A 13,373-nucleotide genomic window follows, 5' to 3' on the forward strand; every position below is an offset into this window, starting at 1 on the left:
AAATATTTTTGTTCTCTGTTAGTTGTATAGAAAAAAATATTGAAATGCTGTGAAAAAAAATTCAAACCTTTAAAATATCTATTTACAATTCTATTTTGAATGTTTGATTTTAATATATCTGTCTTTTAATGAGACCTAATGTTTTATAACCTTTGTTTGTTTGTTTTTTTCATTACGATAAAGAGGCTTTATTTACAGCTGAGCTATATCCGCCCCGTGGCATTTAATGACAGATTTCTGAAGATGTCTTAGAATTCACAGAGTTATTGTTCTCCGCACATCCCATACTGCTGAGTTCTTTCTATATTGTGGCATTTTGAAACAAGAAGAGCCAGCTCCATTGCAGCCATGCAAAATTCAGCAGGCAGCTGTTAGGACAGCTCAGTGACACATTAGGGGTATATTTCATAATTCAGATATTCAAAAAAAATGATTTTTGACTAATCAAAATTAAGTGAAATATTTTGATTATAATTCCGGATGTGTGACACTTTAACTGACAAATCAGATGACGTCATTTGAAATATCTCAAAAGGCATTTTGACTCTCTTAAAGATATTTTGAATTGTTATTTTTCCCTAGACATGATATAAAAATATTAAATATATAAAATATAAATCATTAAGGGCAGTCAAAATTTTGTAAATAATGTTTGTCTATTCTATTAACATTTTCTGTATCTCTATATAGGTCTGTATTATGAGTCATCTTTTCAGTTCTAAGGGCCCCATGCCTGCCTTTGCTTAGGGACCCAAATTTCCTAAATCCGCCTCAGCTCACCGGAAGAGCTACGCGCACACAGGTGCGCCTGGGGGACTCGGTCACGTGCTTGCAGCCAGGTGCGCGTGGAGCTTTCTTTGCTCTTGTGTCCCATTGCGTGGTCTGTCACTTTCCACCTGTCCCTTCCAGACATGGCGGGTTACCTGAGAGCTTGGAGCCCCGCGTGGAGGAGGCTGGCCGCTCCACATGCGTCCGTCCCAGCGGCGCTTTCACCAGCCGCTCTCTGCCTTCACAGAGCGCAGCAGAGAGACTGTAAGTCAGCTTTCCACTAAAACCATAATGACTCCAACACGTTGCTTCTTTTTGCTGAGGCTCTTTGTGACGCAAACGAACACAGGTATGAGGTGCAGGTGCATTTATAAATAAAAGGTAACGGGAAGTTTCTGCTGTTTTGGCTTCAAGCCATTGATGAATCACACAGAGCCATTAGTGCTGGGCCATGTGATCATTTAGATTGGAAAAAAACAAAAAAAACAAGCAAAGAACAAAACTAACTTTTGAGATACCATTAACATTATGTCAAGATAAGAATTTTCCAAATATACAAGAAAAGTGTTCATATATTTACAAATATGTGTTGAACTGTGTATTTGCAGTCTGCTTTGGCTCTGCTGTCCACGTGTTGGGTGCAAAAAAAGGAGTTGCGTAATAAAAGCTGTCAAAGATCCTATATGTTCCTAAGGTCACAGTGTTATAGAAGAGGATTAGGGCAACTGAGGGGGGAAAAAAAGTTACCGATTTTTTATTTATTTAATTTCAGTAAGAGAAAAAATATCAGAATTCTGACTTTGATAAAACAGGATTTTAATGCATTTATTTTCTCAGGAAATACATTAACCTTTAACACATTATATTTTAGTATGTTTACTATTTTGGGGGAGGGAAAAATGTAATTTAGTTCTTTTTTTACAAATTAAAATCGAGGGCGTCCCGGATGTAAAGTTGGTTCTGCAAATGAGCTGATGGTACGGGTCGTGCTTCTGGGCTGGACCGGGTGATGACATTGTGTTCTTGTCAATTGGAACAGTACTAGGGCTGAGGCTGATGACGGTTCAAAAGTTCACGAGCACATGAGAACGCACAAGTACACATTGAAAAACGGGTCAATGACTCTATGTAATCAGCTGGTTTTCCTTAGATAGAAATCTGACTGGATGATTTGGTTGAACTGTAAAGTGCCTTGAGATGACATGTTGTGAATTGCCGCTATAGAAATAAACTTAATTGAACTGAGAAATATGATTAAAAATCAGTACCTCTGATATTTTCAATTGCGACTATATTGCAAATGCAATTAATTGCGCAGTTTTTAACAAGCTGCCTCTCCTGTAATTCAGGAGGTTTGGATGCATAAAGACAGGTTTTAGTTGCTCTAATGTGGCGATTCAATTAATTTGCATACAAAGGTCAGTTAACTAATCAAGTAAACCAAGTTAACTCAGGTCAACCTGCAGAAACCTTGTTTTCACTTAGTCTCACTTTATGTTTCAGATTCAACAAAGCGCATCAAAGTGGACAAGCCGGTTGTGGAGATGGATGGGGATGAGATGACGCGTATCATATGGGAGTTCATAAAAGAGAAGGTAGAGCAGAGAGGGTTAAAAAAAGCCTCCTTTAGTCACTTTTTGTGTCAATATGTTCAAATGCTTTGGAGTTTGCCGTTGGCCTTGATATGAGATCATCTTGTTTAGCTCATCTTACCAAACGTGGAAGTGGAGCTGAAATATTTTGACCTGGGTCTGCCCTATCGAGAACAGACAGACGACCAGGTCACCATCGATTCAGCCCTGGCTACTAAGAAATACAACGTGGCTGTAAAGTGTGCAACAATCACTCCTGATGAGGCCAGAGTTGAAGGTGAATCTGAAGGCGGTCTGATGAGTGTATGACGAGGTTATCCCCAATAAACTGATCTGCATTTAAAGATATCCAAATATTTCACTGTATTCTAATGTTTTTTTTTTGTTGTTTTTGAAGAGTTTAAGCTTAAGAAGATGTGGAAGAGCCCCAATGGAACCATCAGGAACATCTTGGGCGGCACAGTTTTCCGCGAGCCCATCCTGTGTAAAAACATTCCCCGTCTGGTTCCTGGTTGGACGCAGCCCATCACCATCGGCAGGCATGCCTTTGGAGATCAGGTATTCACAGAAAGGAGGCGGATTCGTATTAACTCATAATTCAATGATTAAACCCTTTGAAATGCTCTCAGTACAGGGCCACGGACTTTGTTGTGGACAAACCTGGGAAGTTTAAGTTGGTATTCGCTCCAACAGATGGAAGCAAGCAGAAGGTGTGGGAGGTCTACGACTTCCAGGCTGGAGGCTGTGGGATGGGAATGTACAACACTGATGAGGTGAGAGCAAGTTTCCGCATTTAGAACGCGTCCAAAAATAAGTAATCGAGCCAACCAATAGGTGCATGTTTCTTCAATGGATTTTCATTGTTGTGATCTAAGCTATTTGAATTGCAACTTCATTTTCATCACACAGTCCATCAGCGGCTTTGCTCACAGCTGCTTCCAGTATGCCATCCAGAAGAGGTGGCCTCTGTACATGAGCACCAAGAACACAATCCTCAAGGCTTACGACGGTCGCTTCAAAGACATCTTTGAGGAAATATTTGAAAAGTAAGACGAGGAGCTTTGATCCCCTAACGTTGTTCTCTCTCAGCATATCACTGTTGAGCTGTTTGTGGGTTGTTGTAGCAGAGAATACAGGTGCTGGTCATAAAATTAGAATATCATGAAAAAGTAGATTGATTTCAGTAATTCCATTTAAAAAGTGAAACTTGTATATTATATTCATACATTACATACAAACTCATATATTTCAGATGTTTATTTTGTTTAATTTTGATGATTACAAATGACAACAAATGAAAATCTCAAATTCATCATATCAGAAAATTAGAATATTGTGAAAAGGTTCAAAATTGATGGCCCCTGGTGCCACACTCTAATCAGCTAATTAACTCAAACCACCTGCAAAAGCCTTTAAATGGTCTTTCAGTCTAGTTCTATAGGCTACACAATCATGGGGAAGACTGCTGACTTGACAGTTGTCCAAAAGACGACCATCGACACCTTGCACAAGGAGGGCAAGACACAAAAGGTCATCGCTAAAGAGGCTGGCTGTTCACAGAGCTCAGTGTCCAAGCACATTAATAGAGAGGCGAAGGGAAGGAAAAGATGTGGTCGAAAAAAGTGTACAAGCAAGAGAGATAACCGCACCCTGGAGAGGATTGTGAAACAAAACCCATTCAAAAATGTGGGGGAGATTCACAAAGAGTGGACTGCAGCTGGAGTGAGTGCTTCAAGAACCACCACACACAGACGTATGAAAGACATGGGTTTCTGCTGTCGCATTCCTTGTGTCAAGCCACTCTTGAACCACAGACAGCGTCAGAAGCGTCTTGCCTGGGCTAAAGAGAAACAGGACTGGACTGCTGGTGAGTGGTCCAAAGTCATGTTCTCTGATGAAAGTAAATTTTGCATTTCCTTTGGAAATCAAGGTCCCAGAGTCTGGAGGAAAAGAAGAGAGGCACTTCATCCACGTTGCTTGAAGTCCAGTGTAAAGTTTCCACAGTCAGTGATGGTTTGGGGTGCCATGTCATCTGCTGGTGTTGGTCCATTGTGTTTTCTGAGGTCCAGGGTCAACGCAGCCACATACCAGGAAGTTTTAGAGCACTTCATGCTTCCTGCAGCTGACCAACTTTTTGGAGATGCAGATTTCATTTTCCAACAGGACTTGGCACCTGCACACAGTGCCAAAGCTACCAGTACCTGGTTGAAGGACCATGGTATCCCTGTTCTTAATTGGCCAGCAAACTCTCCTGACCTTAACCCCATAGAAAATCTATGGGGTATTGTGAAGAAGAAGATGCAATACACCAGACCCAACAATTCAGAAGAGCTAAAAGCCACTATTAGAGCAACCTGGGCTATCATAACACCTGAGCAGTGCCACAGACTGATGGACTCCATGCCACGCCGCATTGCTGCAGTAATACAGGCCAAAGGAGGCCCAACTAAATACTGAGTGCTGTACATGCTCATACTTTTCATGTTCATACTTTTCAGTTGGCCAACATTTCTATAAATCCTTTGTTTTTATTGGTCTTCAGTAATATTCTAATTTTCTGATATGATGAATTTGAGATTTTCATTTGTTGTCATTTGTAATCATCAAAATTAAACAAAATAAACATCTGAAATATATGAGTTTGTATGTAATGTATGAATATAATATACAAGTTTCACTTTTTAAATGGAATTACTGAAATCAATCTACTTTTTCATGATATTCTAATTTTATGACCAGCACCTGTAAAAAAAAAAAAAACATAAGCCAAGCATTGGTGATAGAAGGGCTTAATGACAAGACGAGACTTAACTGAAGTTGGACGTGTTTCCTATCGATGAGAAAGCAGAGGCCTACTGGAAACTTTTTCTAAGGAAGTTGCGTCTTTTAGGACTTAAACATGTTCTCATTCAGGCTGCAAAAGTAATACTGGAAAATATTTTTTGAGGGAGTCCTGCTAAAATGTTTGAGTCGCTTTTAGGCACACAGGACAGTAATACCTCTGACCCTTTTATATGAATAAAACTGATCCGATATCGGACTCAATATCCTGATCTTTGCATCTCTCAACTATCTTTTATTTATTTATATTTTCAAACCTCATCTCTCACTAGGACATATAAGCCCGAGTTTGACAAGCTGAAGATCTGGTATGAGCACCGACTTATTGATGACATGGTGGCCCAAGTTCTGAAATCTAGCGGAGGATTTGTTTGGGCCTGCAAAAATTACGATGGAGATGTGCAGTCGGACATTCTGGCTCAGGGTCGGTGTGCTGAAACGGGAAAACGAAGCAATGCAGCTCTGAATGTCTCCAAAAGATTACCTTGTTTGTTTTAAATGATCCGTCTGTGATCCAAACAGGCTTTGGATCCCTGGGTCTCATGACGTCGGTACTGGTGTGTCCGGATGGCAGGACTATTGAAGCCGAAGCTGCTCATGGTACCGTCACCAGGCACTACAGAGAACACCAAATAGTAAGGCTTTTTAATGTGGTGGAGAGAAAAATATATAGCTTTTTTTTGTTGTTTTAAAATCAGATATTTGGAATAAGCTTTAAATAAAAGCAGAAAATTTATAGTTTGAATCTGTTCTAGCAAAATATCATTTAAACATATTTTTATGAACAGACTATATCCTATTAGAGTGAATAATAAGCCATCGCACAATACTGATAGCAATCTGATAAAGAACCTGTAGCCAGAGCCGAAGCAGACAAGGTGGGCTACTATCCTGGTTCAGTTAACCATAGTGCTGTCTGCAGGAATGCACCAGAATTCAAGCAAACTGATGAATAGCTGGAAGGAAACCCAGAATAATTAATGCAAATGACATATTTAAATTCCACCAAAATCTGAGGAAAGATATGTAAATTTGTGCATTTAAAGAAATTTGAATCATTGATGATTATTCTGACATTTGATGTTACACAGAAAACTTGATTTACGCCCAGTTTAGAGTTTGTAAACATCTGGTATCCTTTGCTAAGGCTTTCCTTTCTAACATGGATTTAAGGTGTGTGTTTATTTGTAGGGCAAACCAACCAGCACCAATCCCATAGCTAGTATCTTTGCCTGGACCAGAGGGCTGGAACACAGAGGAAAACTGGATGGAAACTCAGATTTAATAAAGTAAGCCATTTCTCTGATGCATATTTTTATATAACTGTAGACTTTTTTTTTTTTTTTTTACAAAATGGTCCTTGGCTTTAAAGGTTCTGTCAGACGTTAGAAAAAGTGTGCGTGGAAACGGTGGAGAGCGGGCTGATGACCAAAGACCTGGCAGGCTGCATCCACGGCTTGTCTAAGTGAGTTTGAATTATTTCCTTTCAAGTTCCTATTAGTTCGCTTAAGAAACAAAAAAAAATTATTTCCTGCATTGTAATCACTGTTTTTGTTTTTTCTTGTATAGGGTTAAACTGAATCAACATTATGTCAACACGACTGACTTCCTGGATGCCATTAAGAACAATTTGGACAAAGCTCTTGGAAAATAGACTCCATCATATTTACAAGAATTAAAAACATTTTTACTTTAGTACTGAATGAATCTTTGTATATAGATGGATTGTGAATATTTGATAAAGAAGCGATTGTGCCTTTATTTGCCCATGTTCTTTCAGCTTTAAATGTTTGCATAAAGCCGATGAGGCTACAGTACAAATTAAGTTCAATCGAACTTATCAGCACTTTTGTCAGTTTAAGTTTACCTTGCTTTATAGCAAGAGAATCCTTTTGGATATATTCGAACTATGTTGGCAGTAAATCAAAATCAAGTATTGTTCTCTTTTTCTGTTATTCGATGTAATGGAAAGCAAAAATCATGACATGTTATTGTGGCAGCTGGTGAAACTGACACAGGCAAAAAGTGGCCATTTTGTCCACTGTCCTCAAAGAAACTAGATAAATGGTTAAGTGTAAGTAAAAAAAAAAAATAATTCATCTAGGTGACTGCTGCTCTAATTGGTTGTCTTCCGTGGTCCAAGGAGGGAACAGTGCTTTGCATGATCCAACAGATGAGGTATCAGACCTCTGACAGCTAAAGAACATCAGCTGGTTCTGAGAAAATTTTGCTAGAATTGAACAGGCTTCAGTTTGTAGTGTCCTGGCTTTAATGCCACTGATAAGTCGAACTAAATGCTGTCCTCTGCTAAAATCAGCAACAGCAGGTAGTTGAGAGCTTGCCCACCAGAAGAAGGGTGGGCTGTTCTGATCATTGTACAGGTGCTGGTCATAAAATTAGAATATCATGAAAAAGTAGATTGATTTCAGTAATTCCATTTAAAAAGTGAAACTTGTATATTATATTCATACATTACATACAAACTCATATATTTCAGATGTTTATTTTGTTTAATTTTGATGATTACAAATGACAACAAATGAAAATCTCAAATTCATCATATCAGAAAATTAGAATATTACTGAAGACCAATAAAAACAAAGGATTTATAGAAATGTTGGCCAACTGAAAAGTATGAACATGAAAAGTATGAGCATGTACAGCACTCAGTATTTAGTTGGGCCTCCTTTGGCCTGTATTACTGCAGCAATGCGGCGTGGCATGGAGTCGATCAGTCTGTGGCACTGCTCAGGTGTTATGATAGCCCAGGTTGCTCTAATAGTGGCTTTTAGCTCTTCTGAATTGTTGGGTCTGGTGTATTGCATCTTCTTCTTCACAATACCCCATAGATTTTCTATGGGGTTAAGGTCAGGAGAGTTTGCTGGCCAATTAAGAACAGGGATACCATGGTCCTTCAACCAGGTACTGGTAGCTTTGGCACTGTGTGCAGGTGCCAAGTCCTGTTGGAAAATGAAATCTGCATCTCCAAAAAGTTGGTCAGCTGCAGGAAGCATGAAGTGCTCTAAAACTTCCTGGTATGTGGCTGCGTTGACCCTGGACCTCAGAAAACACAATGGACCAACTCCAGCAGATGACATGGCACCCCAAACCATCACTGACTGTGGAAACTTTACACTGGACTTCAAGCAACGTGGATGAAGTGCCTCTCTTCTTTTCCTCCAGACTCTGGGACCTTGATTTCCAAAGGAAATGCAAAATTTACTTTCATCAGAGAACATGACTTTGGACCACTCACCAGCAGTCCAGTCCTGTTTCTCTTTAGCCCAGGCAAGACGCTTCTGACGCTGTCTGTGGTTCAAGAGTGGCTTGACACAAGGAATGCGACAGCAGAAACCCATGTCTTTCATACGTCTGTGTGTGGTGGTTCTTGAAGCACTCACTCCAGCTGCAGTCCACTCTTTGTGAATCTCCCCCACATTTTTGAATGGGTTTTGTTTCACAATCCTCTCCAGGGTGCGGTTATCTCTCTTGCTTGTACACTTTTTTCGACCACATCTTTTCCTTCCCTTCGCCTCTCTATTAATGTGCTTGGACACTGAGCTCTGTGAACAGCCAGCCTCTTTAGCGATGACCTTTTGTGTCTTGCCCTCCTTGTGCAAGGTGTCGATGGTCGTCTTTTGGACAACTGTCAAGTCAGCAGTCTTCCCCATGATTGTGTAGCCTATAGAACTAGACTGAAAGACCATTTAAAGGCTTTTGCAGGTGGTTTGAGTTAATTAGCTGATTAGAGTGTGGCACCAGGGGCCATCAATTTTGAACCTTTTCACAATATTCTAATTTTCTGATATGATGAATTTGAGATTTTCATTTGTTGTCATTTGTAATCATCAAAATTAAACAAAATAAACATCTGAAATATATGAGTTTGTATGTAATGTATGAATATAATATACAAGTTTCACTTTTTAAATGGAATTACTGAAATCAATCTACTTTTTCATGATATTCTAATTTTATGACCAGCACCTGTATATTTGTCGTGCAGAAGTCTGGTCTGTTTGAGTCTGTTCAACTTGTACCAAAGCATTACTACAGATTGTACAATTACTACCATTCACACATTTAGTCCTCTAGCTCTGAAAGGGAATAATGGTCCTAATGGGCTTCCATAGCGGTCTGAGATACTGACTTAAGCCGTGCATGCACTACGATATTTTTTTTTGGGGGGGGGGGGGGGGGGGATTCTCCAGTCGTGCGAGAATATTTTTCAATCGGGCCGATTTTCAGCCTCATGTTGTGTCCTGCATTGTGCTTTATACAGGGGGTAACGAGGGGCTATCTGCCTCACGACCACCTTCCGATCAGGAATCATGAGGTCAGGAGAAAATCAGTTGGCCATCGTGAGATGTTCATGAACCAATCCTGAGGTTGAAGCAGAGCTACGAGCATGTACTACGCACGTGCAAACAAGGGAGTTCTTCATCCAGATTGACGAGTCCAATGGGTGGTTTTTAGAGGTGCAGTGTGAGCAGGTGGATCACCTCGGAGCGTCTTGTTGCACAGTGTGCTATGGCATAAAAATTTGCAAGCATTGACAGCAGTTGCTTATGGGCCCACAATCTCTGACATCCCCTACGCAATTGCCGACCAGGACATCTCTTTGCAGACGACATCAATAGAAGAGCAGACAGTGGTACTTTTAATTACTATGTTAATAAGTGTGTATAGTTCATTAGATGGTTGGTAAAAAAAATACACTCATGTTTTAAACTGCAATAAAGATCTTAAAAGAACGATGCATCTGAGTATTTTAATTTTTACACTATGACTTGGAATTATGGGTAATCCAGAGCCTATATTAAGTACAATGTGTTAGCGACGATGGATACCAAAAAGACGTACTTAAGCGGATTCCAGAAAAGAAAAAGGAAAGAAGAACTGCTGGAATAATAGAAAAAAAACTACCCAAAATAAACACGTTCTTTCAAAGAAGCAAAGAGGAAGAGTTGGACGTTGCTGCTACAGTGAGTAAAGATTGTGACCAGGACTCACACGTGGTGCACTGTAGTGGACCAAAATCCCGGACAATTTTGAAATTCCCCCTGGACATATTTTAGGTATAAAAAGTACGACATGTCTGAGAAAAAGAGGACATCTGGTCACCCTAGTTAAATCAGCTCAACTGAATGTAACTAGGCTTCGACTCACTCCCACTTATTTTAACCAAGTGAAGTACTGTATGGTTCTGGGCCATGTGTTCCCCCCCCCCCTCCAGCTTTTATTTTCATTACCCTGTCACAAGTACTGAGCAACAGAATGAACTATCTTCATTTAACCCTTCCCCTTGGGAAGCAGTGAGCTGCCATCTTGTGGCACCCAGGGAGTAGTGGGGGGTTAAGGGTCTTGCTCAGAGAGCCAGAGTGGTAGTGGGGCTTGAACTCAAAACCTCAGGATTTTAAGCTCTATGCCCTAACCACTAAGCCACCACTCCAGTTTATGTCCCCATGCATGTGTGTTTGGGGCAAAGAATCATTTGCTTTACCAGGCTGCCATATTAAACAGGACATTTGACACATTGCAGGTACATTGTTTCACCAGCAGAGGGCAGTGTGACAAAGCTCAGACACCATAAATTCTCCACAAGCCCTCATGTATTTGATACATGGTGAAATTTCAGTTGCAGGTAAATACTAACAATCATAACACAAGTGGTCTGCTGCAGTTAATTACCTAAACTTATAAAAAGTTACCTGAAATAATGTTTTTCTTGTTTATTAGACATGGTCTAATCCCAGCCTCTTTGACACTTTCAGACCGCCGCATGTGGAACCACCAACTATTTGTACCTCAGGTTCATTCTCTGTCACTTGGTTTGGAAGTTTATCCAAAAGTACAAAGCGACTGCTAACCAGGAGACCGGACCGGCCCCTTGTTTTAAATGAGTTGTCAGAAAACAAATCCAAATTGGCATTTAGATGACCTTCATTTGCTGTGTTATTTGCTCCTCCAAGAATCTCCCCCTAAGGATCCGGAGTCCATATCATCATTGACGGCCTATAAGATTCCTTTTTGAGACAAATAATGGAAACTTTTTCCTGAAAGGATGGTCCAATCTGATCCAGTAAGGTCCAGATCCATTTTATCAGGGAGTTTAGGGTTTCACAGGGATTAAATGAAAAACAGTGAGGCTTATCATACAAAGACATCATTCAGGTTCTGAGAGGGATAAACATTCAATATTTCCCAGCATGGGATTGATATCTGAAGGATGTCAACAGTCTGGAGGGGTATGGAAACAACAATGCATTTTCAAGGTCTGGGTGAATATAAATAAATGATGGTTGTCCATCTTCTGGTATCAGAATGTTATATTTATTGTTTCCTTCTTATTTTTATCAAAGCAACACAGATCTATTGGCCATAGTTTAGGTTTGGCCATTAAATTACTCCGATATGTTATCTGAGGATCAACAACAGAAGGAAATCAGTGTCCGCAAAAAAAAAAAAAAAAAAAAAAGAGGGCTGGTAGATAGATCCATTACCACAAAAAGAGTTAAGATAACCAGCTCTCTGAGGTTCTTCTTTAATTTAAGTTCAGACTATTTCTACTCAATGTCCGTCTTTGAAGGGTGGACGCCAATGTGGACGCCAGGCAAATGCAGAGTCCAATTCCACTGCAAGCCAAAGTACAGTCAGAGGAAAATATCACCATACCAGTAGAAAAACCGATATTATTTGTAGCATATGTTATCAACTGCACTGACCAAGCCAAGCATAAAACTGAGAAGATTAAAATAATAGTGAGAGGAGCTGAAAAGATTTTGGGGTTTAAAGAGGGATCATGGGAGAACATAAACAAAAAGTTGGAGGTAGATGGGAGACCAGGACCATCAGGTGATATATGTTAATATTACAATGGAATGCAAGAAGTTTAATAGCTAACGGAAAAGGAACTTAAAGGTTATATTGACAGTCTTGAAGAACAACCAGAAATCATTTGTGTATAAATGTAAATTTAAAATAATAAATTTTTATAATCCATGCAAAACATTATCAATTGAAAAAATGGAAGAGTTAACTGAATATTTGGAAGGGAAAGTAATTTGGTGTGGGGATTTTAATGCAAATAGTACATTGTGGGGTAAATGTAATGATAAAAATGGACAAGTTAAAGAAGAATGAATGGAAATGAAAGATCTTGTGTGTATTAACGATGGGAAGGGAACAAGAATCAATGTGAGAACAGGGATGGAATCAGTTTTAGATTTAACTATTGTCTCAAATGTGATAGCTGGTATATGTGAATGGTTCATTGATAAGAATACAACAATCGGTAGTGATCATTATCCTATAACAATAAGAGTAGGTTTATATTTAAATATAAGAATATAAAGATCTATAAAAAACAAAATTTTAATAAAGCAGACGAGTCAAATAAACTTGGAAAAAGTAGATATGAGAATAGATATAAATGATGTAAATATAAAAATTTGTGAGATAATTATGGAAGCAGCCGACCATTCTATAAAGAAAACAAGGTGTAAAAATGATAAGAAAATGGTGCCATGGCGGACAAATGAATGTAAAGAAGCAATAAAAGTAAGAAATAAAGCATTTAAGGTACTAAAAGATAATCCAATTTATAATAATTTAACTGATTATAAAAGAAAGCAAGCAATGGTAAGGAGAACTATTAAGAATGCAAAAAGAGAATATTGGAGAAATTTTGTAGCACAATAGAAAAAGACACAAAAATAGAAAACATTTGGAAAGTAATTAAAAGAATTAATGAAATAAAGAGAGAGTTTGAATATCCTATTTTAAAGATAGACAATAAAAAATAATAAAATATGTAGATAAAGCTGAAATATTGGCAAGAACATTTAGTAAAATTCACAGTTCAAATAATATTAGCGAAGAGGATAGAAAAGGAAGAGAAAATACGAAACGTAAACATAAAGATTTACTAGAGTGTGTTGAAGAAACAAATAATTTATTGAATGTTGAGTTTACAAAAGTGGAACTGAATGACGCACTGAGGAAGACAAGAAATACAGCACCAGGTAAAGATCAGATTTGGTATAGAATGATAAGTCAACTTAGTGAAAAATATAAAGATATAATATTGCAACTATATAATAAAATTTGGGAGGAGAGAAAATTACAGACGAACTGGACAGAATCAATTATAGTACAAATAGTTAAACCAGG

General features: G+C 38.7%; 1 protein-coding gene across 1 annotated transcript; it reads left to right on the forward strand.

Annotated features, from left to right (window-relative positions):
* Positions 1 to 804: 804 nt before the first annotated feature.
* LOC119788504 (isocitrate dehydrogenase [NADP], mitochondrial-like) lies at positions 805 to 7,296 on the forward strand. Its single transcript, XM_038292868.1, has 11 exons — positions 805 to 1,032; positions 2,272 to 2,363; positions 2,472 to 2,637; positions 2,758 to 2,918; positions 2,990 to 3,133; positions 3,270 to 3,406; positions 5,474 to 5,625; positions 5,724 to 5,836; positions 6,393 to 6,490; positions 6,574 to 6,666; positions 6,771 to 7,296. Exons 1-11 carry the CDS (start codon positions 912 to 914, stop codon positions 6,853 to 6,855), a joined length of 1,362 nt encoding a protein of 453 aa, XP_038148796.1. The 5' UTR covers positions 805 to 911; the 3' UTR covers positions 6,856 to 7,296.
* Positions 7,297 to 13,373: the final 6,077 nt, after the last annotated feature.

The sequence above is a fragment of the Cyprinodon tularosa genome, unplaced genomic scaffold (assembly GCF_016077235.1).
Source record: "Cyprinodon tularosa strain WSP-4 unplaced genomic scaffold, ASM1607723v1 ctg319, whole genome shotgun sequence".
Taxonomy (NCBI): Eukaryota; Metazoa; Chordata; class Actinopteri; order Cyprinodontiformes; family Cyprinodontidae; genus Cyprinodon; species Cyprinodon tularosa.

What these genes read in the sequence shown, in the direction of transcription:
- LOC119788504 (XM_038292868.1), top strand. Translation starts at nt 912, where the DNA reads ATGGCGGGTTACCTGAGAGCTTGGAGCCCCGCGTGGAGGAGGCTGGCC. An exon ending in TGATGAGGCCAGAGTTGAAG is followed by an intron (nt 2,638 to 2,757) that starts GTGAATCTGAAG and finishes TTGTTTTTGAAG; the next exon opens with AGTTTAAGCTTAAGAAGATG. An exon ending in GTCGGACATTCTGGCTCAGG is followed by an intron (nt 5,626 to 5,723) that starts GTCGGTGTGCTG and finishes TGATCCAAACAG; the next exon opens with GCTTTGGATCCCTGGGTCTC.